The 21,887-nt window shown below is 40.0% G+C and overlaps 1 protein-coding gene across 5 annotated transcripts in view; it reads left to right on the top strand.

Annotated features, from left to right (window-relative positions):
- Positions 1 to 277: 277 nt before the first annotated feature.
- Positions 278 to 21,887, top strand: part of LOC133419371 (zinc finger protein 385C-like) — a 102,807-nt gene continuing 81,197 nt past the window's right edge. The window contains exon 1 of one of the 5 annotated variants that reach the window (XM_061708508.1): positions 278 to 410. In XM_061708508.1, the coding sequence (XP_061564492.1) occupies positions 383 to 410 (28 nt within the window). In that variant the 5' untranslated portion in view covers positions 278 to 382. Of the gene's footprint in view, positions 411 to 643; positions 680 to 2,058; positions 2,141 to 21,887 lie in introns of those variants that run through there. The other 4 variants (XM_061708512.1, XM_061708510.1, XM_061708516.1 and 1 more) reach the window with 4 other exon arrangements.

Below are 21,887 nucleotides of genomic sequence, written 5' to 3' on the forward strand. Positions count from 1 at the left end.
ATCTGCACCCATGCCTCCAATGCATCAGTCAACGGTGTATTTTGCTATAGTCCAGTCTGTGCTATGAATGGCTTTTTCAGAAGTTACTGTTCTTTCAAACGTTTTCCATTTCAAACAGTGTCCTGCTGCTGCTTTGGCTCCGGCTCTTGCTTCACTACTGATTTCATTTGTCTCCCTGGCTCCGTGATCTGGTATCTCTGTCTCGCAGGCGGTGACACAGCGCGCGCCCCTCTTCTCTCCGCACGCGCGCCTGTCGGCGTGCTTTATCTCCCCTCGACTCGCTCGCGCGACCGAGACGCTTTAACAGCAGCTGCGCTCGCGCTGCTGTAGAATCTGCTGTTATATCTGCTCTAAAATCTGCTGTAATCTGCGACAGCTGCACATGGACAGCCCGCCGCCGCCTCACACAGGTAGGGAAACAAAAAAAAACCCAAAAGAACATTTTTTTATTTATTATTTTTACCATTCCGGGGTTCGTTGCGTCTATCCTAAGCTGGTTTTGGACACACTTTGCTGCTTTTCTTTGTCGACTAAATGTTTCAAGAATGTGTCATTTGGTCAAAAATGCTGCGCTTTGTTTTTCTTTTTATGATTACAACTCCCTCGAACCAGACCCGACTTTGCCATGAGAGCTAACTTTCTTTCCTCAATTGTGTCTCTTGAACAGCAATGTGCTCAGGTATGTATTTTACTTGTCCAATATCAACAAAATAAGACTAAATAAGATGTCGATAGGCTACATCCGTGGCACCGTTAGAATAAAGATAAAAGTTAATATATGATAAACGTTGTAGCCCATCCTCTGCCAGGGCTATTCATACAAATTAAAACTAAATGGTTTTCTTGGCAGTCTCCATGAAAGAAGGATATTGATTTGGAAGAGTCGTTACCACTTAAAGTGTAGGCCCAAATCAATGTTATTAAGTCTTTTTAACGTACAAATAGTACATGCATTTATCTTTATGGCTTTATTTTTTTGTTCCTAATTTTTTTTTGTTTCGAATTTTTTTGTACCAGCAGTAAATTAATCACGTGTGTGTTTTATGGAGCCACAACGGGGCTAGTGCTTTCTCCTGTCTTGACACCGCGCGTGTGTGTGTGTGTAGATTATTATCTTAAAGTAATTTATGCTGTTGGTTAAATTAGATATACAATCATACGTAGAAATAGAGGACAAATTTGAAGGTATTACCAGTATTACTGGAGAATTTTATGTGACGAATATTTTCTGTTTTCAGGGGGCCTTTTTTTCATATGATGTTGCATCAAAATGAATCATTTTTAAAGCTACCCAGTGGAAGAGATGTAACTCAGGTGGTTTAATAAGTTGCTTGATAGTGGTTAAGTCTTCTGTGAGTAATTATATGTGAGTATTTTTGAAAGGTGGAATATTCTTATAAATGTTTGTAAAATAATCTGACGAATGAAAAAAAAATGCAGTGGCTGGTGGTCATTTTATCTATTGCTTTATAAAATACAAGGAAATACTGTAGGTCGAAAAAAATGCAATTTCTTTCTGGAACCATAGTTTGTTTTGCTGAAAAGCTTCCATTGTTTATAATTTCTGAAATTATATGATGGGTTTCTAAGACGTTTGAGCATTTAACAAGCCATTTTGTGAAACAATTGCTTCTTTGGCACTGAATGACATAGAATTATTCAGGAAAAGCTTTGGGTTAAGGTGAATGCTTACATTTGTACCTTTGTCTTAATTACGTCTGTAGTTAATTATTGAGTAAGATTGTAGACACATTTTATGAAACTTGAGGAGAGATAAGCACAAACCCTCTCCCCTACTCATTTATTTCTTCACCAAATCATTCAAAATATTAAATCGCTTTGTGTCTCACCTCTCTTACTGATTGTTCAATTAACATATTCTCCTAAAGATGTGCGTGTCTCACTTTGTCATCACTGAGTGTTACTCATTTGCCTTTCAATCCAAGCAGGCTTAAACACCCTGCACTCAGCACATCATCATGTTATACGTCCTCTTAAATGACCGCTCTCTCCTTTGTCCCCCTCTGCGGCAGTTTCAAGCCTAAATGGCTCAAAATTACGGCCGCCTGCCTGCCAAGTGCTGCCGACGAGATGTTCTTTCCAGATGCACTGAAGCAGTCATTTTCGCTGCAAACAAAAGGTCCTCCATCTCTTACTGCCCACTCCCCAGAGAGATGCTGTAATTTTCACCAGCACTTCCCATGTGTTTGAATTTTTTTTTTTGTAGCATGTCTGATTCTGTTGAGGTTTCTTAGGTGTCTATGCAGCTTGGCAAGACTCTTACTCACCACTATCGTTTAAATTTACTGGAAGAAAGTGGGATGACACATTGTAGACAAATAATATGCAGTATAAACAAAAGGCAAAAGGTATTTGCTGTGAGATTAGCTTTTAATGATATTTTGAGCTTAAAGTCAGTGACTAGTGGCTAGTGCTTTTTTGAAAAAAAATTGGTGGAGGAAAATTTAAAAACTTAGAGCAAGAGGTTAGAAAGAAAGCATTTACTTGAGATTAAATTATGGATGCTCGTTGTACAGAACTTTTCTGTAATCAGTGCTTACAGAAACTGCAGATTTGTGCTCCTGCTGAACAGATGAACAGCCTGTTGATGAATCATTTAGTTCATCAACAAAAAACAAGTGTTCATTATCAAACAAACATTAATATAATAGGAAATATAAAAATGATTTCATGGGAATTCAGCTTTTATTGAAAATACACACTACTAGCAAGCTACTTTTGGGATTTGTAAACTTAATATTTTATTATTTGTCATAGACACAACAGTAAAAGCTTCATCAAGAGCCAGATAAATCAAACATGTCATTATTTGTTAGCCACAGCTGAGTTCAAATGACTTTTTAAAGCTGTTATCAAAAGGTTATCAAAGGGTGCAGGGGGGAAAACTTGTATGTTTAAAAAAAAAATATATATTTTTATTATACCAGCTTTTGAATAACAATTGTTGTAACTTAAAGGGGACCTATTATGAAAAACAGGTTTTTTCTTGCTTTAACATATATAAAGTGGTCTCCCCTCAGCCTGCCAACTCAGAGAAGGAGGAAAGCAACCAAATTCTGCAGTGTCTGTACAGCCGCCCGGATGATCCGTCCAGTGTGATGTGGCTTCTACGAGCCGTTCAGATTCTGCTCCCGTCGTTACGTAACGACGGGAGCGATGCGTGATACCAAGCCCACAACTAACTCTCGCCGGAACAACAACAACTCCACCGGCCGGAGCTTCCGCCATTTTTTCGTAGCGGTGTATCGTGTTCGAGCTAGACATGCAAATTGCTCTGTTGTTGGTTGTAAAAACCAACACAAGCGATGCTTTGTGCCCTCCCCTGCTACGCGTCATTCAGGCAGCCAATCAGCACAGAGCCTCATTATCATAGCCCCGCCCATTAAGAATCCCTCATAGATAATGAGGTTAGAGAATGGGAAGATAAAGACATGGTTTAGAGGCTGAATTTCTAATTTATTTAGCAAAAAAATCAAAAGCTTGTTTTTAAGACATTCAAGGCCTGTTTAAAATAGGTATTAGATGCCATAATAGGTCCCCTTTAACCAAGAGTCGTTAACTCAATGATTTTAATGTGTTTCCTGTCTGCACAAAAGTATACATGTTGGCTCAATACATTATATGTTACTAGAATTATATTGCGATAGCTTTTAGAAAAAACATATGAATAATGGCCAAAATGTTGGTGAACATTGAAAAATTAACTTAGTTACTGTATTGCAGTCATAACGGTCCTTTCAAGCTCAAAGTTAATGTCACTTTAACACGCAGGTAATTTTTTTTAAAGTAGCCTTTAGCCAACAATGGAGCTTTAAAGAGCCTATATTATGCTTTTCAATGTTTTTTTTATTTATTATTTATCTATCTGCTAACAATGCATTATCTTTCATGTTATGTGTGACCTGAGACTCAAAAAGTAAGGTCTATATATGTTATAGTATAGCACGAGAAACAGGATTTACAAAGTCTTTGAGACTCTAAATTGTAACAACTTTGTGAGACTTATGTAAGATCGAGTGAAATTTCCAGGCATTATTCCTGCATGAATTCTACTGATCACAATACACTTGAAGGTAATAAAATGAGGATGGCTGGAAATTAGCACCTTTTTTAGTCCTTTTTTAGACTTGATTTATAGATGAGTCAAACAATTCTAGTTATCAATTTTAGTTTTCAAATTATATCTCTACATTATACATGCAGTGCCAATTCTTTACTTTGGTGCAGATTTGGTACTGCTGTTTTTTCTTAAATATGTACTATATTTACTTACTACTAAGTCTAATAGGAAGTTAGAGCTTGAAAGGAATGGAGGCATTTTTTTTTTTTGCCCTGATACAAAACCCTCTTCAGAGCGTTACATTTAAGTAGAAGATCGTTTCAATGACTCACATAGATTGAACAACTAAGCATGAAATTCCCACTGCACAAAAATGTTGCAGCTCTTTATGTTTTGTTCCATGCGTGCCATTGCCCACATTTTCACTGGCATCACCCCTGAGTGCAGTGTTATTATTCAAGAAAATGAATTAATTTCAGAATTTTATAACTGTTTACAAAATCTCAGGTGTGAACCGTAAGCTGCACTGATAGCTGCTTGTTATATGGCTGTGTGGATTTAATTCCTCACATGTGTATGCGGTCCTATCTGGAATGAAGCCTTATGACTCTCATGGGTATTTATTTATCAAAGTATATCTGGAAAGCAGTTATTTGATCTACTATTAACTAAATGGGGAATTGAGTTGATGCTTACTGCTTGTGGCCTCTGTTGTAAGAAGAAAACTAGCTGTGCCGATGTTTGCGTTAAACTGCAAAGGTCTGCTTGTCTTTGACTATGCTACTTTGCACTCCTTCTTGTAGATTTCAATGGTCATTATGGAAATGAGGAGGACGTGGCTGCATTTGGCAATCGAAACAATCTTCGCGTTTATTGTACAGACGAAACATCCAACAGCATCACGTGTGTCTTTAACTCCTGCAGCATGGCAAAAGGGAAGTCACATTCACAGATTACTTCAGTCCAAACATTTGTGAAGAAGTTGAGTTACCCTGCTTATCATCTTGCCCCTTTTGACTTTCTGTTGTATGTCACAGCTTTCTCTTTTGTGCTTTGACATTTGGCTGCTGCCGTCTGTCTCAGTAAAAACCATCAACTGTGAAATTGAGAATAATCATGTGGAACGAAATTGGGATGAGAGCAGATTGAGCTCCAGCCCTTAACTGTCAATGAACTCACGGCTTCAGCTGATATAGTCCACCAAAGACTGAACAGTCATCCACAAAACTATTTTTTTGTAGATTTTTCTGTAGAAGTCCGTACTCTAGTGTATAGTGTCATGGCGGGAAGACTAAAACGGAATTGTTTTGAGCTGCATTTTCCCCGTGTTAATAGATATTGATGAAACTTCCCATTGGTGCTCATGAATGCTCCAGCTGCCGTGTTTGGCATTCCTAATGTGTTTTATGACTAATGGCTATGACAGCCAGCTGGCACTCAACTCTTTCTGTCTTTATTTGAAGACCTTCTGGCCAGTTAGCAATGTAAAAAGCAATTTAACCGGGGGAATACATAATAATAAAAAATAAATAAGACTAGTAATAAATAAAATAAAAAATAATCAAAACTGTAATATTCCATTTCTTGAAAATTGTTTTATTTTTACTGAACAAATATAAACGACAAGACTGTATGAATCAGAAAAAAGCAAAATCTTCCCTTTTGTAAATTTAGACCTATGTTTTGATTTATTGCGTTTGAATTTTTGCTATTGCTTTTTATTTTATAATTACATTCCAAAACAGGCACTGATTCATTGTTATCAGCTATAACCTTTCAATTTAAAAAAGCCCATCCTGCCCTTTTTATTGAACAGTGCTATTCATGTCACCTTAAGTAACTAAAAAAAAGAGAATGCCAGAAAATATGCTGGACTGACAGTGACTGCTGAATCTGCAGTGCTGTGGTCTCACATCCGCTGTGCAGAGTGTCGCATGGCAGCCATTTTCTGCTCTGGATTTTATTCTTCCAGTGTCTGTTTGTGGTTTATAACACATATTCTTTTCTGCAGATGTTCAACATGGCCCAACAGTGTTTTTCAACATGAAAAACACTGAATGTCTGGACAAAACACTTGTGTTTTCATTGTCTTGGTTAATCCTGCAGGAAAAGGGGACACACACACACACACACACACAACATTATCAAAAAGATGCCTCCAGAATCAAATTGTTCAAATTGGAGGACGCCGCCAGTGTACACCTTATCATAAAAGACAAACAACAGACTCACGCACCTAACCTCCCCCCACTGAGCTTGCCTCATTTCAAATACTCTGAAATGGATTTCTGCTTAAGTTACCCATAAAAAAAGGTGTAATGGCTCTCAAGCTGTGTCATTACAAGTCAGAAGGGTCTCCTTCACACAGTGGCAATGTAAACCTGCCTCTCACCCAATAACTGTGATCACTATTGGACTCTAGTGATTCCTCCAAACAGATATTTGTCAGCGTGAGAAAACAGTTCCTTGAGGTTCTGCGAAAATGTCAAAATGCCCAGAAAGGATCAATAGAGGACGTGCTGCAAAACAAGCAGGTCAATACTTTACTTATAATAAACTGAAAACTATAAAAATGTCAAAAACAGAATCTGTAAGAGAATTGGTTAGATCTATACACTAGTATTAACCTTATTTATCAATACTCTGACAGTATTAATCCCCTCCCCTAAAAATTGCCATAGCACCATAGGTAAAGCATCCCAGATGATTGTCCTCATTCATAAAACATGAACAGAACAAATTTGTGCTTAAACTGTAAGCAGATATGGAGCTGACTGTACTTGTATACAAGCGGCAGCAACCTGATCTAAAAACTTTAGCAAAATAATATTGGCTCCCTTTGTTCTGAGCAACATCGTCATGAAAGAAGGGCTTCCACTCCTAGAGGTCCCTAATGAAGCCATCTGAGTGCCTACAGAACCAGTTCAGAATGCCTCCAATGAAGCTACTTGGAGACACCAGCAACTTTATGAATGATTGTACAGTAAGTGGGCAATTTGACCTGCACTGGAAGGTCACTCGAACATCAGAAGATTGATTTATTGGATCTACAAAAAGACTTCCAAGCTTGTGGGCCAACAAACTTTTAATAAACTTCAATTAATGAAATTAATGCACCATGAATTGTATCGTTAACCAGAATTACTTATAATGTGTATAACAAGCAAAACATTGCCTGGTTGCCACAATATAACATGTAAAATAAAAAGTACAAGCTTACCTTTGGAAGTTGACGTTGACGCCTGTGGAGACATCTGTTTCCATTACCTATTATTCCCATTAAATAAATCTATCCAATTACATAAGCAATGTTGTTGTTTTCAGGGTAGAAATTTGTTTACATAAAGAATTGCTTCTTTTTTTTTTTTGCATTTTCACCTCTTACCTCTCTGTGTTTTTATGGTCCTGCCTTACCAACTAATAGAGAAAAATAAAATATTTTTACTTTGCCCCACTTTAGTTAAAATTGCCATTATTGCCAGGTCTGAAAAAATGATTTCCTTCTCTCTCTTATTAAAAGTGCAACATGTGCATCAAATTTTTAACGTGCACCAGGTAATGTACAGATTCAGGACAGGGATGCACTTTACCACCTCCTGAGCCTCAGAGCCACGCAGCCGGTCTACGATACACTGACATTTTTAAATGTATGCACATTCTTATGATAAAATCCTGGTTTTATGGAACGTTTATCTGGAGTAGATCTTTAGCAGAGTTGATTTATTTGCAAATTTACTCACAGATTTACAAAGATTTCATTAATTTAGGCGTATGAATGTTGCACTTAAGATCCTTATCTTTGAAATCTTTACAGATACAGACATTCTTCTTCCCCTGCAATATGTCATATTTTGAAAAAGGGACTCCTATATTTATGTAATGTAGTTTCACCACACGCAGTACCAAAGTACTGTATTCACTGAGCAGAGACTGTCTTGGTCTCTCAATGTCTTTCCTTGTTTCTTGACAGCAAACATGAAACTCCCTTGCATATGTTGTTGCAACACCTCCAAAATATTGTTTGGTGAACCACATGCATTAAGCAGTGTGTCTCACATTTCACCCATATCTGTAAACACAAACATATATGCTTCTTGATGCCTGCAAACAGAGCCAAATAAAATGTAGACGCTCACATGAATAGGTGCTCTTTTTTTGAGTCTCCATCATAAACGTAGGGATGCATAGAGGTCTACTTTGGAAAGTAGAATTTTTGTAAGCCCCATTATCTTTCTATTCCCGCAGGCCAAATTGCAGGTAAACAGATTCAACACAGCCAGTGAAGGCAGTGTGAAAATATATCTCTTGTGTGTGTAATCATGTCTATCCGTGTTTGTGTGTCAACACGGAGGAAATATAATTTTGATTGGACAGGAACACAATTTCACAGAATCGATTCTCTATACTTTATAATCTTCCATTAGAAAAGAGTTAAAAAATAAAGAATTTTGTATGCAAATGTGATCACAAAATACCATACGCAATGGTGAAGGAAGATTTATTCTTCTACATCATTATTTGTCTTAAATTCACAGAAAAAAAAGTATTATTCTAGTGTGTTGGGGGCTATGTGTAGTTTCCTAGTACAATGTTTGGGAGCTGTTGTTGCTAACTTTTGCACTTGCACTACTATGGGAATAACCTGTGTTGTTATGAAGTGTTCTTAGTGCAAAAATATAAGGATGGTTTCTGAAAAAAATCTGTCTATAACCTCACAAATGGCTATTGATAATGGTGTTAATGCTGAATTTGTGTTTCAATCATTTATGTTCCCTAAGCTATAAAGTACGAAATGATGGCAGATTATTGCCAAAAGCGAGCAGCACATCCATTTTCACCCATTTCATTCTCCCCAGTTTATGCTTCACACCAGTGTTGTCATAAAGTCTTTAATTCTAAAATATTTTAGCTCTTTTGTTCTTCCATTAAATGGTGCATAATTTTATCTCAAATGGCTATAACTACTGAGCAGAAAAGACCTCAAGCAGGCCAGATTTAAATGTTTGTTAATTGAAGGAGCCATTGTAGCATAGCTCTGCTGCTTGTCCTGTTTCGAGGATGACTGGGTTGCAGGAGGATGATGGTAACACTGTTTAGTGATATCATTTCTTCTTTGTGAGAGGTGTGTCGCAGTTTTTTTTCCCTGTAAGCCTCCCCCTTGTATCTATAGGACAACTCTGCCTGAGCATATGCACCCACTCACACACACCACAAGAATATTCTTAAAAGACGGACTCTTTTTCAGAGCAGTCGGTCAGAATAAGAAAATAACCTGGAAGTGTGTATTTTGCCACACTGGGCACACCAGCATGTCCTTGAATAAGAGGCAGATAAACAAACTGAGGAGGTCTTATTTCAGCGTATAGGAGTTGGTTACCACAGCAGTGGTTACATACATTCAGACAATTACACAATTTCATGTACATAATAAATACTATCTTGAAAGATTCATGTTGACGCGTTTATTTACAATGGCTCCTGCAAATACACTTTCTATGATGATATTCACAGATGTATTAAGGATCCTCTGTCATGTATGTCACGTTCAACATTGTTAGTATAATTTGTTAATGTGAGGCATGTAATAGTGTGTTCAGTGTGAACTAAATCTGTAGTTTTTTAGTACCTTTGTCATTTTGTACAGTACAAAAGTTGTCTAAAATGAGCAGAGCTTACAGGGGCCAATGCTGCAAAATGAAACCACAGTATGATTTATTTTTTTTAAATTAAAATTGTATAAATATGAATTGATTCATTTTTAAGTATTTCTAACATTCTAAATATGCATTTTTAATTAGGTGCATGTCATATTTGATATCAAGTGTCAATGGGTCAAACATTACGGCATCGTAGCCAAATAGCTAAATATATTGGGTTGATTAAGTGTTTTGCGGTATGTCTGCTGTCCTGAGATAAAGATGATGAATACAGATGAGGGTGGACTGTGAAACGCTAAACAGACAAGAACAGTATGCACAGGAGCTAATGCAATAAATGGTAGTGCAGTACATGAGCAGTTGAACAATGAAATGAAAATGGCAGAAATTATTTTCTGAAGTGTCTTTTTATGACAGTGAGACTGAAAGAGTCAGTTAGAGAAGAGACTCCACTGCCTTTGTAGCGTGTCATGGAGTGGGTGTGATGGATTGTCCATGATGGATAGTTGTTTGTTCAGTTATCTTGTGTCTCTCAGTGACTCAAATGTCTCCAGCTCCTGTCCAATTATTTTGCTGGATTTATGAATGAGTTTATTATTGATCCTGCTGCCATCCCTGGCTCTAATGCTACTCCCCCAGCAGACCGAAGCACAGTAGATAAACTCGGCACTGCAGACTGGGATATGATCTTTAGCATCTTATTGCACACACTTCCTCAAAAATTGTCTTGCATTTCTTGTGTACATCCGTGTTGGTCCTCCAGTCCAGTCTGTGTATGTACTTAAGTATTTGTCATTATCCATTACTCTAACCTCATTATCCATGATGGTAGTGGGCTTGCCAGATATTTATTCAGCACTTTGCATGTTTTTTGTTCTCAGTGTAGAGAATGGAAGTGTCTACAAAATATGAATTTGTTATTAAGAAAAAACAAAACATCACCTAACTGTTTGTTATAGAGTTGCTTATTTACCTATTATTTTAGTTCCTTCTAATCCATTATTCTTTTTTGTACATGAGAACATACGACTGTGTGTAACAGCTTTTTTAGATGTTCTTCAGATGCTCTTCAGCCTCAAAATGTATTTAAAAAATATAAAATGTGCTAAGAATTTTAAATCCAAACTGGGCGACTCAACATTTTGCACCGTTAGACTAAACAGTCCAGTGTCAGTGGGCCTTCATACACCAATTTATGTGACTTGTGAACATACTTTTGATTAGAAATGTCCTGTTGTGTAGGTGTTGACAAAGAAGACAGAGACATCTTAGAGACAACTTAATGTTTTAAACACCAGTTATGTCATTGTAAGTATATATATCCCTATATAAAAAAATGTATGTTCTGTAAGTTACAGTTACAATTATTTGGCATTTTTTGGCTCTTTTCAAAATGATGTACAATAGTAGTGCTTCAGATTTTGTATTTTTACATGGACATTTTTTGTTTTAGTTTCTTCATGATATCAGCTATATTTACAAGTAAAATGCAGAAGTTAGTTTATATGCACAGCTGTGGTCACACTGCAGTTGCTCTGGCAAGCATCTGTGTTTAATTGACCATTAAACAAAATTCAATTTCTGAGCCTAATCTTCAGATCCCTGATCAAAACAGGTCCAGCTAAACATTGGCCAATTCCAATCACCATGTGAGCGATCAATGCATCCCTATTCCCAATTGTCACAAAATAGCCCCACTCTAGTCTCTACCTAACACCAGCTATATCCACAAATGGATTGCAGTGTAAAAACTTAACTATATTGCTTTACTTCTCTTTAAGTTGTACCAACGAGTGTGTGTATGCATCGCTGTATATGTGTATGTGTATTGCTTATCAATGTCAAGTCTCCAGTTGCTTATACTTATCTCACTGGCAATGTTATAAATAACCACCAGCCTTTTCACCATCAACTTCACACAATGTATATTTATCAACTGATGGGCCAGACGTGAGCAAGACAAATGACATAGAAAACCACCCTGAAAATATCTCTTAGTCATTTTTGTTAGTCATCCTCGCCTCCCGCTTCCTTCCTCCCACCCACTGCTCCCTCCACATGGGAACCATATGCATCTTCTCCTAATAGAAGGATTTATGCTTGGAATGTCATCATTTTGCATAAATATATTGATCACTGTACTGACATTCAAGAAACAGAGAAAGTGAATGTTGGAGCTGAAGGTAAATAAAAAGAATGAATAAAAGGTACATACTGTATGTCTGCTTTAGATGACCCACGTCCCTATTTTAGTCTGCATTATCAGTGAAAAATATATATTAGTCAAACTAATGCCAGGAGTAGTTGGAATAAGTTAATTACAAGTTCAATAACTATAGTTCAAATAAGATACACTTGTTATAGAGAGAGAGTTGTTTACCTGGATGTGCCATTGAACCTGTAAGGAAAATGTTTTGGTTTCACCTTGCTGGCAGAAAGGCAGCTGGATGAAGTATTGTGCCACATAGATTTCCATCATTAAAGGGGACCTATTATGGCATCCAATACCTATTTTAAAGAGGCCTTGAATGTCTTAAAAACAAGCTTTTGATTGTTTTTGCTAAATAAATTAAAAATTCAGCCTCTGAGCCATGTCTTTATCTTCAATTCAATTTTATTTGTATAGCGTCTAATACAACAAAAGTTGTCTCTAGATGCTTTCCAGAGACCCAGAACATGACCCCCGAGCAATTATTACATAAACAATGGCAGGTAAAAACTCTCCTAGTGGGAGAAAAACCTTAAGTCAAACAATGGCAAGAAAAACTCCCCTTTAGGAGGGAAGAAACCTTGAGCAGGACCAGGCTCAAAAGGGGGGACCCTCCTGCCAAGGGCCAGACTGGTGGGTCAGGGACGGCAACAGCACAGCAGGCAGGTGGAAGCAGCAACGGGATGACCAGGGGTGGGGACCGCAGGCCAGCACGCAGCTCCCGAAGCTCCGGCCCAATCAGCAAGTCCCAGGTTGGGGTGCAGGGTCGGGGAAAGGTTGAGAAGGGGCAGGGCCAGGGAGAGGAGTCTTGACGGACAAATCTCTCCCCCGCCTGCCTGGGCCGTTACCCTGCCCCTCTCACTCCCACGCTGCAGGTTCCGGTGTTGTGCATTCAGAGATGCTCTTCGCCACCGGCATCTTCCTAGTTTCTAACCTCCTTGTGTATGTGGGATTCTGAGTGGGTGGGGCTATGATAATGAGGCTCTGTGCTGATTGGCTGCCTGACGCGAATGACACGATACACCGCTACGAAAAAATGTCGGAAGCTCCGGCCGGCGAAGTTAGTTGTGGGTGTGGTTTCACGCATCGCTCTTGTCGTTACGTAACGACAGGAGCAGAATCTGAACGGCTCGTAGAAGTCACATGACACTGGATGGAACATCCTGGCGGCTGTACAGACACTGCAGAATTTGGTTGCTTTCCTCCTTCTCTGAGTTGGCAGGCTGAGGAGAGACCACTTTATATATGTTAAAGCAAGAGAAAACTTGTTTTTCATAATGGGTCCCCTTTAAGTGGACATGACTAAGAGATAGAAGTTCACACCCATTGAATGGTGCCATCTCATTGGCCTCCCGTCTTGAGCTGTGGGAACTGCATATCTGCTCACTGTAATTTTTGTTTAAAAAGCCTAAAAGGTAAAGATCAAGGTAAAGGAGTACATGTGGCATAGGGTAAAGCAATTGTTTGCCAATTGGTAATTCCATGTCATGCTACTGTATGTTGAATTGTCCCTGGGCAAGGTGCTGAACCCCATGTTGTCCCGATGCATTCATCAGTGAGTGATTGTGTACATGAAAAGATGCAATTCATTGCACAGACCATTAAAAGGAAATCTGTGTAAATAGATATAAGAGAGAAGTATGGGTGTGGATTTGTGGGGGTGGCTTGTTGTGTAAATTTAGTCGACCAAAAAGCTCTATAGAAATGCAGTGCACGGTGGTGCAGCTGGTAGTGCAGCCGTCTCACAGCGTCCTGGGTTCGATTCCCGCCGGGGACGCTGTGGGTGCTGAAGTGCGTGTTACCATGACTTCAGTGCCCACACCCTGGGTGGGGTTGGTGAAAGGATCTTTCTGTGTGGAGTTTGCATGTTCTCCCCGTGTTCCCTTGGGTAGCTAATGGGAGCTACCCTCACAAAAACATGCAAACAGTCCTGGGCTCTACTGCCCCCTCTGGCCAACCGGGGCACCAGATGGGGTGGGGAGGATCCGGCCGGAATAACGTGATCCTTCCATGCGCTACATCCGGCCTGGTGAAAAGATGCGGCCTGCTCACTCCTCAGGTTAAGGAGGAGACCTGAGCGCAGTGCAGGGCCCACCCGGGGTTGGTAGAGGGAGCAATGCCCAGGACTGGTAGGAGCACTGGGTGAATAAAATGGGGGAAAAAACCGGGATAAAAATATAAAAAAAAAAAAAAGAAAGAAATGCAGTCCATTTGAATATATATTTTTGTATTATTTGTTGGCTCATACTATAGCCGTAGCATAAAATGCTGTTTTTGCTATCAGAATGATCAATTATCAATTAAATTGATAATAGTACACAACACCAAATATATAATAGCTCGAGAAATGACGTGTGTGTGTGTCTGTGTGTGTGTGTGTGTGTATATATATGTATATGTGTATATATATATATATATTCAATTCAATTTCAATTCAATTTTATTTATATAGCGTCTAATACAACAGATGTTGTCTCTAGACGCTTTCCAGAGATCCAGAACATGAACATAAACATAAACATAAACATAAACCCCTGAGCAATTATTATATAAACAATGGCAGGTAAAAACTCCCTTAGTGGGAGAAAAGCCTTAAGCCAAACAGTGGCAAGGAAAAACTCCCCTTTAGGAGGGAAGAAACCTTGAGCAGGACCAGGCTCATAAGGGGGGACCCTCCTGCCGAAGGCCAGACTGGGGGAGTCAGGGACGTCGACAGCACACAGCAGGCAGGTGGAAGCAGCAGCGGGATGACCAGAGGTGGGGGGGGGGGGGGCGTCAGCAGCACACAACAGTCATGTGGAAGCAGCAGCGGGATGACCAGAGGGGGGGGGCATCAGCAGCACACAACAGTCATGTGGAAGGAGTAGCGGGATGACCAGAGGGGGGGGGGGGGTGCAGGCAGGCGGAAGCAGCAACAGCAGACATCCACGTAGGCAGGTGGAAGAAGCAATGGGATGACCAGAGGGGGGGGAGGGCCGGGAACACAGGCCAGAACGCAGCTCCTGAGGCTCCGGCCTGCAAACATACACAAAAGAGAAAAAAGGGGGGCCGGCACAAGAAACTACAGGAACGATGGACAAAAATGATAGCTATGAGATATTTATAATAAATAAAAATGGTAATGGAGAAGAGAGGCAGGGAAAAGGAGAGGAGAAGAAGGGTGAGAGGCACCGCCCAGCGGATCATGTCGGTGCCCCCCTGCAGCATAAGCCTATAGCAGCATATCTACCGCGAAGCTATATTTGAGACTAACTATTATAGTTTTATTCTATAGCTGCGACTATGACTACTGACTCTAACACACTAAAGTTTACACTACCTAGTAGGGTTGCACGGTATACCGGTACCAGTATAGTACCGCGGTACTAGAGTTTTGAAAACGGTACTATACCAGCATTTAAAAACAAACGGTACTTTTATATATTTTTTCTATGCAAACGAATTGGTAAATTGGAGCCTGTCTCTTTAAGCACGGCGAGCTCAGCGAGTGTGACGTAGTTGCAGAAGCAGAGCCACCTCCCCCTCCCACTCGCATGTTTAGACGGAGGAAAAGAGAGAAACGAGAAGTCGCGTGTTAGACAGACAGAGCGGGTTGAAATAAAGTCAATACAGAGAGATGGCAGCTGCAGAAAAGCCCGTACTTTTGGACAAAATGGGGGCCCGAAGTACGGTGTGGAAATATTTCGGGTTCAAACCGAGTGATAAGGGCGAGCCGCTGAACCCAGATGCACCGCAGTGCGAGCGGTGCGACAAAGTGAGTCTCGCAAAAGGAGGCACTTCAAACTTGTCCAAACGTTTAAAGGACAACCACGCGGACTTGTTCCCCGACTTCAGTCAAGAACGACAGCTGATAACTTTGTTCACCAGTTCACTGCACTGTCATGTCAATGAAAGAACTACAGAGCCTCTCCCAGCCCGTAGTAAACCTACAGCAGCCTATACAGAGAGTTAAAACATGCCCATGGTTAATAAATGCAATTTTTAAAATATTTAAAAAAAATAAATACATTCTTAAAATATTTAAATAAATTCCACAGACTAGAATATAACTTTAATATATTTTTATATATGTTAATATTATTTAATGTTTCATATATATTATAAACCATTAAGGCAATTAATTATATGAATTAATTATTATTATATTGAAACACACTTTTATAAAACATTCCATTAGTGTACAATATCTAATCCTATCCTACAGGACTGTCTCAGAAAATTAGAATATTGTGATAAAGTTCTTTATTTTCTGTAATGCAATTTAAAAAAAAAAAAAAAAAAAAAAAAAAAAAAAAAAAAAAAAAAAAAAAAAAAAAAAAAAAAAAAAAAAAAAAAGTCATACATTCTGGATTCATTACAAATCAACTGAAATATTGCAAGCCTTTTATTATTTTAATATTGCTGATTATGGCTTACAGTTTATGATTAAGATTCCCAGAATATTCTAATTATTTGAGATAGGATATTTGAGTTTTCTTAAGCTGTAAACCATGATCAGCAATATTAAAATAATAAAAGGCTTGCAATATTTCAGTTGATTTGTAATGAATTCAGAATGTATGACATTTTTGTTTTTGTAATTGCATTACAGAAAATCACAATATTCAAATTTTCTAAGACAGTCCTGTAGATGATAGAATGAGCCTCAATTTATTTTTCTAGTTATGCCCATTTAATGTTTCATGTGGCCTATAGTTTCAAAACACAAACCTTTTGAACAATGAGAACAAGTAAAATAAAGCAATGGCATTCACAGTATTTTATTTAACATGGGGACTTTAATTTGAATGGCATTGCTTTATTTTACTTGTTCTCACTGTTCTAAAGGTTTGACAATTTTAATATCCCATGCCAATTATTTATTTTATTCATTGTTGTTATTGTTCCCAAAGTCTGCTTTAAAATAAAGGAAAATATTGACATTTGAGAGTGTTCCACCTTTTTTACAAAAAGTATCGAAAAGTATCGAAAAGTATCGAAATACATGTTGGTATCGGTATCGAAACAGAAATTTGGTATCGTGACAACCCTACTACCTAGAGATTTACCAACACCAGCTAGAGGTTTACTAAACACTAACTATAAGCTTTACTAAACAGAAAGGTTTTAAGTTTAGTTTTAAAGGTGGAGGTGGTGTCAGCCTCCTTAACCCAGATTGGAAGTTGGTTCCAAAGTAATGGTGCCTGATAGCAGAACGCCCGCCCTCCAAATCTACATTTAGATACTCTAGGAACTACGAGTAAACCTGCACCCTGGGAGCGGAGAGCTCGGCCAGGAACATAAGGCACTATCAAATCTTGTAAATACTGCGGAGCTAAGCCGTTTTGGGCTTTATATGCAAGTAATAAAATTTTAAATTGAATTCTGAATTTTACAGGTAGCCAATGGAGCGACGCTAACACTGGAGAGACGTGGTCTCTCCTGCTAATTCCTGTCAGTACTCGTGCTGCTGCATTCTGGATCAGCTGGAGCCTATTCAGCAAATTACTTGGACATCCTGCTAACAACACATTACAGTAATCTAGTCTAGAAGATACAAACGCATGAACTAGTTTTTCTGCATCCCTCTGCGAGAGGATTTTCCTAATTTTTGCAATATTACGGAGATGGAAAAACGCTATTTTACAAACCTGATTAACATATGGTTTAAACGACAAATCCTGATCGAAAACAACACCAAGGTTTCTCACAGTTGCACTGGAAGCCATCGCAACACCATCTAATCCCTTCCTAAGATGCTCTGGACCAAGAATGATAACCTCTGTTTTATCTGAATTTAGAAGCAAGAAATTTCTGGACATCCAGTCCTTGATGTCCCTAAGACATGCCTGAAGTTTAACTAACGGTTCTGTTTCATCCGGCTTCATAGACAAGTAGAGCTGCGTATCATCAGCATAACAATGAAAGTGTATGCCGTGATTCTGGATTATACTTCCCAAGGGCTGCATGTATAAACTAAACAAGATTGGCCCTAGCACTGAACCCTGCGGAACACCATAACAGACCCTCAACTGTTCTGAAGAAACCTCATGTACATGAACAAACTGGAACCTGTCAGATAGATATGATTTAAACCAACGTAGAGCTGTCCCTTTAATCCCAACAACATGCTCTAACCTGTGCAGTAAAATGCCATGATCAACAGTGTCAAAAGCAGCACTGAGGTCCAGTAAAACCAATATGGACACTAATCCCTTATCTGAGGCCATAAGAAGGTCATTCGTAACTCGAACCAGTGCTGTCTCTGTGCTATGATGCATTCTGAACCCTGACTGAAAGACTTCAAACAGATCATTTCTATACAAATAGTCACATAACTGGCTTGAAACTGCCTTTTCCAGAATTTTAGATACAAATGGAAGGTTAGAAATTGGCCTATAATTAGCTAAGGTGTCTGGGTCAAGGGAAGGTTTTTTAAGTAAAGGTTTAATTACTGCCACTTTGAAAACCTGTGGTACATATCCTACTAAGCTTAGGGATAGGTTGATTTGGTCCAGTATTGTCACACCAATAAGAGAAAAAACATTTTTGAATAGTCGAGTCGGGATGGGGTCTAACATACATGTGGTTGACTTAGCTCTATTAACGAGTGAAGTCAGCTCAGGGAGGTCTATAGGATCAAAACAGTCTAGAGACAAGTCAGAGCCTAGGGAAGTCGCTAAAGCTGAAGAAACGCCCACAACCGGCTGGTTGATTTCTTCTCTAATTCTCGTGATTTTACTGTTAAAGAAGCTCATAAAGTCCTCACTACTGAGAGCTGCAGGAATACACGGCTCCACAGAGCTGTGACTCTTTGTCAGCCTGGCTACAGTGCTGAACAGAAAACGTGGGTTACTTTTGTTATCCTCTATCAACGTTGAATAATAAGCTGTTCTTGCTTTGCGAATGGCTTTTTTATATACTATTAGAATATCTTTCCATTCACGATAAGAGTCTACAGACTTACAAGAGTGCCACTTCCTTTCTATTTTACGCACGCTTTGTTTCAACATGCGAATATCTGAATTGTACCAGGGAGTTAAGCTCCTGTGGCTAGAAACCCTCCTTTTCAAAGGAGCAACTTCATCTAAAGCTGAGTGCAACAGATCAGCAGTGTTACTAACAAGAAAATCAACATCAACATCAGAGGTAGAACCCAGGTCACTGGCCTCTATTGCTTCAGTAGAGGCTTCACTATTTTCCACTGTCGCAAGACGAGCAATGGTCTCCTTAAATTTAGCAATAGCTTCATCAGACAAACATCTGCTAAAATAATACCTCCTGCCCTGCACTTCAACATCAACAACATTCAATTCCAACGTTATTAAATAATGGTCGGATAAAAGGGAGTTAACAGGTGACACCAACAGACCATCAGTTTCAACACCGTAGGTGAGAACGAGATCGAGAGTATGACCAAAACAATGCGTCGGCCCGTCCACTTTTTGTGAGATACCCATTGATTCTAGAAGAGAATTGAAAGCTAATTTAAGATTATCGCTTTCAACATCCATATGAATATTAAAATCACCCACTATGATGAATTTATCTGTACTGATCAATAATCCAGAAAGGAAATCTGAAAATTCAGACAAAAACTCTAGATAAGCGCCAGCAGGGGGCCGATACACTACCACTAACACAACTGACTTCTCTGATTTCCAGCTCGGAAATTTCAGACTAAGCGTGAGGCTTTCAAACGTATTATGATTGCACTTAGGTTCAATTTTTGTTTGGAGATTGGAGTTATAAATTGCTGCGACTCCTCCGCCCCGGCCCGTGTTTCTAGGAATGTGATGATTAAAGTAGCCGGGCGGAGTTGATTCATTCAAACTAACATACTCTTCATCCTGTAACCATGTTTCTGTTAAGCAGAAAACATCACTCCTGCTCTCTGTAATTATATCGTTTACTAACAGAGACTTGGAGCTTAACGATCGTATATTTAGTAGTCTGCATCTAATTTTTCGGTCTCTTATTGATACCAAATGTGCATTGGTTTTAATTTTTACAAGATTATTTTGGTTAACGCCTCTATAACGCCGCACCTGGTGAACTAGTGGAGGGCGGGGAACTGCAACTACTTCTATTTTGCTAGGCACCTGGTTAGAGTTACCAGTTACATCATGTAATCTTATAGTTTTGTTGGCAGGCGTTGGTCCTCGAGAAGCAGCAGAGAAGTGTGTTAAACTACAGCTCTGCATCCTGGCCTGGACCCTGCGATGTCAGGGAGAGGGTCTAATGAAACAGGCCAAATTACTAGAGACAAGAGCAGCACCATCCCGGGTGGGATGAATGCCGTCTCTTCTAATCAGACCGGGCTTTCCCCAGAACGTTTCCCAATTGTCAATAAAGGCCACGTCGTTTTCTGAACACCACCGATACAACCAGCGACGGAGCGAGAGCATGCGACTAAACATGTCATCGCTGGTCAGATTGGGGAGGGGGCCAGAGAAACCTACGGAGTCCGACATGGTTTTAGCGAAGTTACACACCGAGACAATATTCATTCTGGTTACTTCCGACTGGCGAAGACGGGAGTCGTTAGCTCCGACATGGATGATAACTTTACCATATTTACGATTACCCTTTGCCAGTAGCTTCAAATTTGCTTCTATGTCGCCCGCTCTGGCCCCCGGGATACACCTAACTATGGTCTCTGGAGTCGGCTTCACATGTCTGACTATGGAGTCGCCAATCACCAGGGTCGGCTTCTCAACGGGTGTGTCGCTGAGTGGGGAAAATCGGTTAGACACATGAAGCGGGTGGTGGTGTTCCGTGAGCCCTTTACTACGCTTCCCCCGAACCGTCACCCACCGGTCCTGACTGGCCGGCTGCTCGGGAGCTGCAGGGGAGCGGCTACCCTCAGCTGCTATGGGCCGGTCCGCCGCTAGCTTAGCCTGGTTAGCTGAGGAGGCTATCGGACTATGGTCAAATTGGCAGAACCGGACCTCTAACTGACTGAGCCTCGCCTCCAGCCCTGTAAATAAACTACATTTTAAGCACTTACCGTCTTCACTAAAGGAGGCAGAGGAATAACTAAACATTTCACACACTGAGCAGCAAAGAGGTGAAACGGTGGGAGACGGAGAGCCCATGCTAAGATGCTAACGGAGGCTAACGGACAGAAAATGTATTGGTGATTGGTGACAGTGAAAGTTACGGAAGAGAAAATGAGCGAGTGTTGAAATAAAGACAGTAATGTACCAGATATAGTGCTATTTTACCAGAAAACAGTCTAAGTTTAAGACAAAAAAGTCGGGAGAGATCTGTGCCTGCACGCCGTGCAGCAGCAATAGACCGCAACACCAGGAAGTGACGCGATGCGTGACGCAGTACGTTACCCAATCAGCAAGCACCATTCCATCGTGTGTGTGTGTGTGTGTGTGTGTGTGTGTGTGTGTGTGTGTGTGTGTGTGTGTGTGTGTGTGTGTGTGTGTGTGTGTGTGTGTGTGTGTGTGTGTGTGTGTGTGTGTGTGTGTGTGTGTGTGTGTGTGTGTGTGTGTGTGTGTGTGTGTGTGTGTGTGTGTGTGTGTGTGTGTGTGTGTGTGTGTGTGTGTACTGCCTGAATCACAGTGCGGGTTTAGAAAGAGTAGGAGCACAGTGGACATGATTTTCACAGCTAGACAGCTGCAGGAAAAGTGCAGGGAACAACATCAGGACCTATTCATGGCCTTTGTCGACCTCTCCAAAGCTTTCGACACTGTTCAGAGAGAACTTCTATGGGGAGTCCTCCTCAGGTTTGGCTGTCCCAAGAAGTTTGTTAACATCCTCCGTCAGTTCCATGAGGGAATGACTGCTCGAGTGACCATGGGAGGTCAAGAGTCTGCCCCCTTCCTGGTACATACAGGAGTAAGGCAGGGGTGTGTACTAGCACCAGTGCTTTTTAACATCTTCCTGTTATGTGTTACCCAGCTTCTCCACAAGGAGATTGAGGACAACAGCGGTGTGGCAGTGGACT

This window comes from Cololabis saira, chromosome 19 (assembly GCF_033807715.1).
Source record: "Cololabis saira isolate AMF1-May2022 chromosome 19, fColSai1.1, whole genome shotgun sequence".
Classification (NCBI taxonomy): domain Eukaryota; kingdom Metazoa; phylum Chordata; class Actinopteri; order Beloniformes; family Belonidae; genus Cololabis; species Cololabis saira.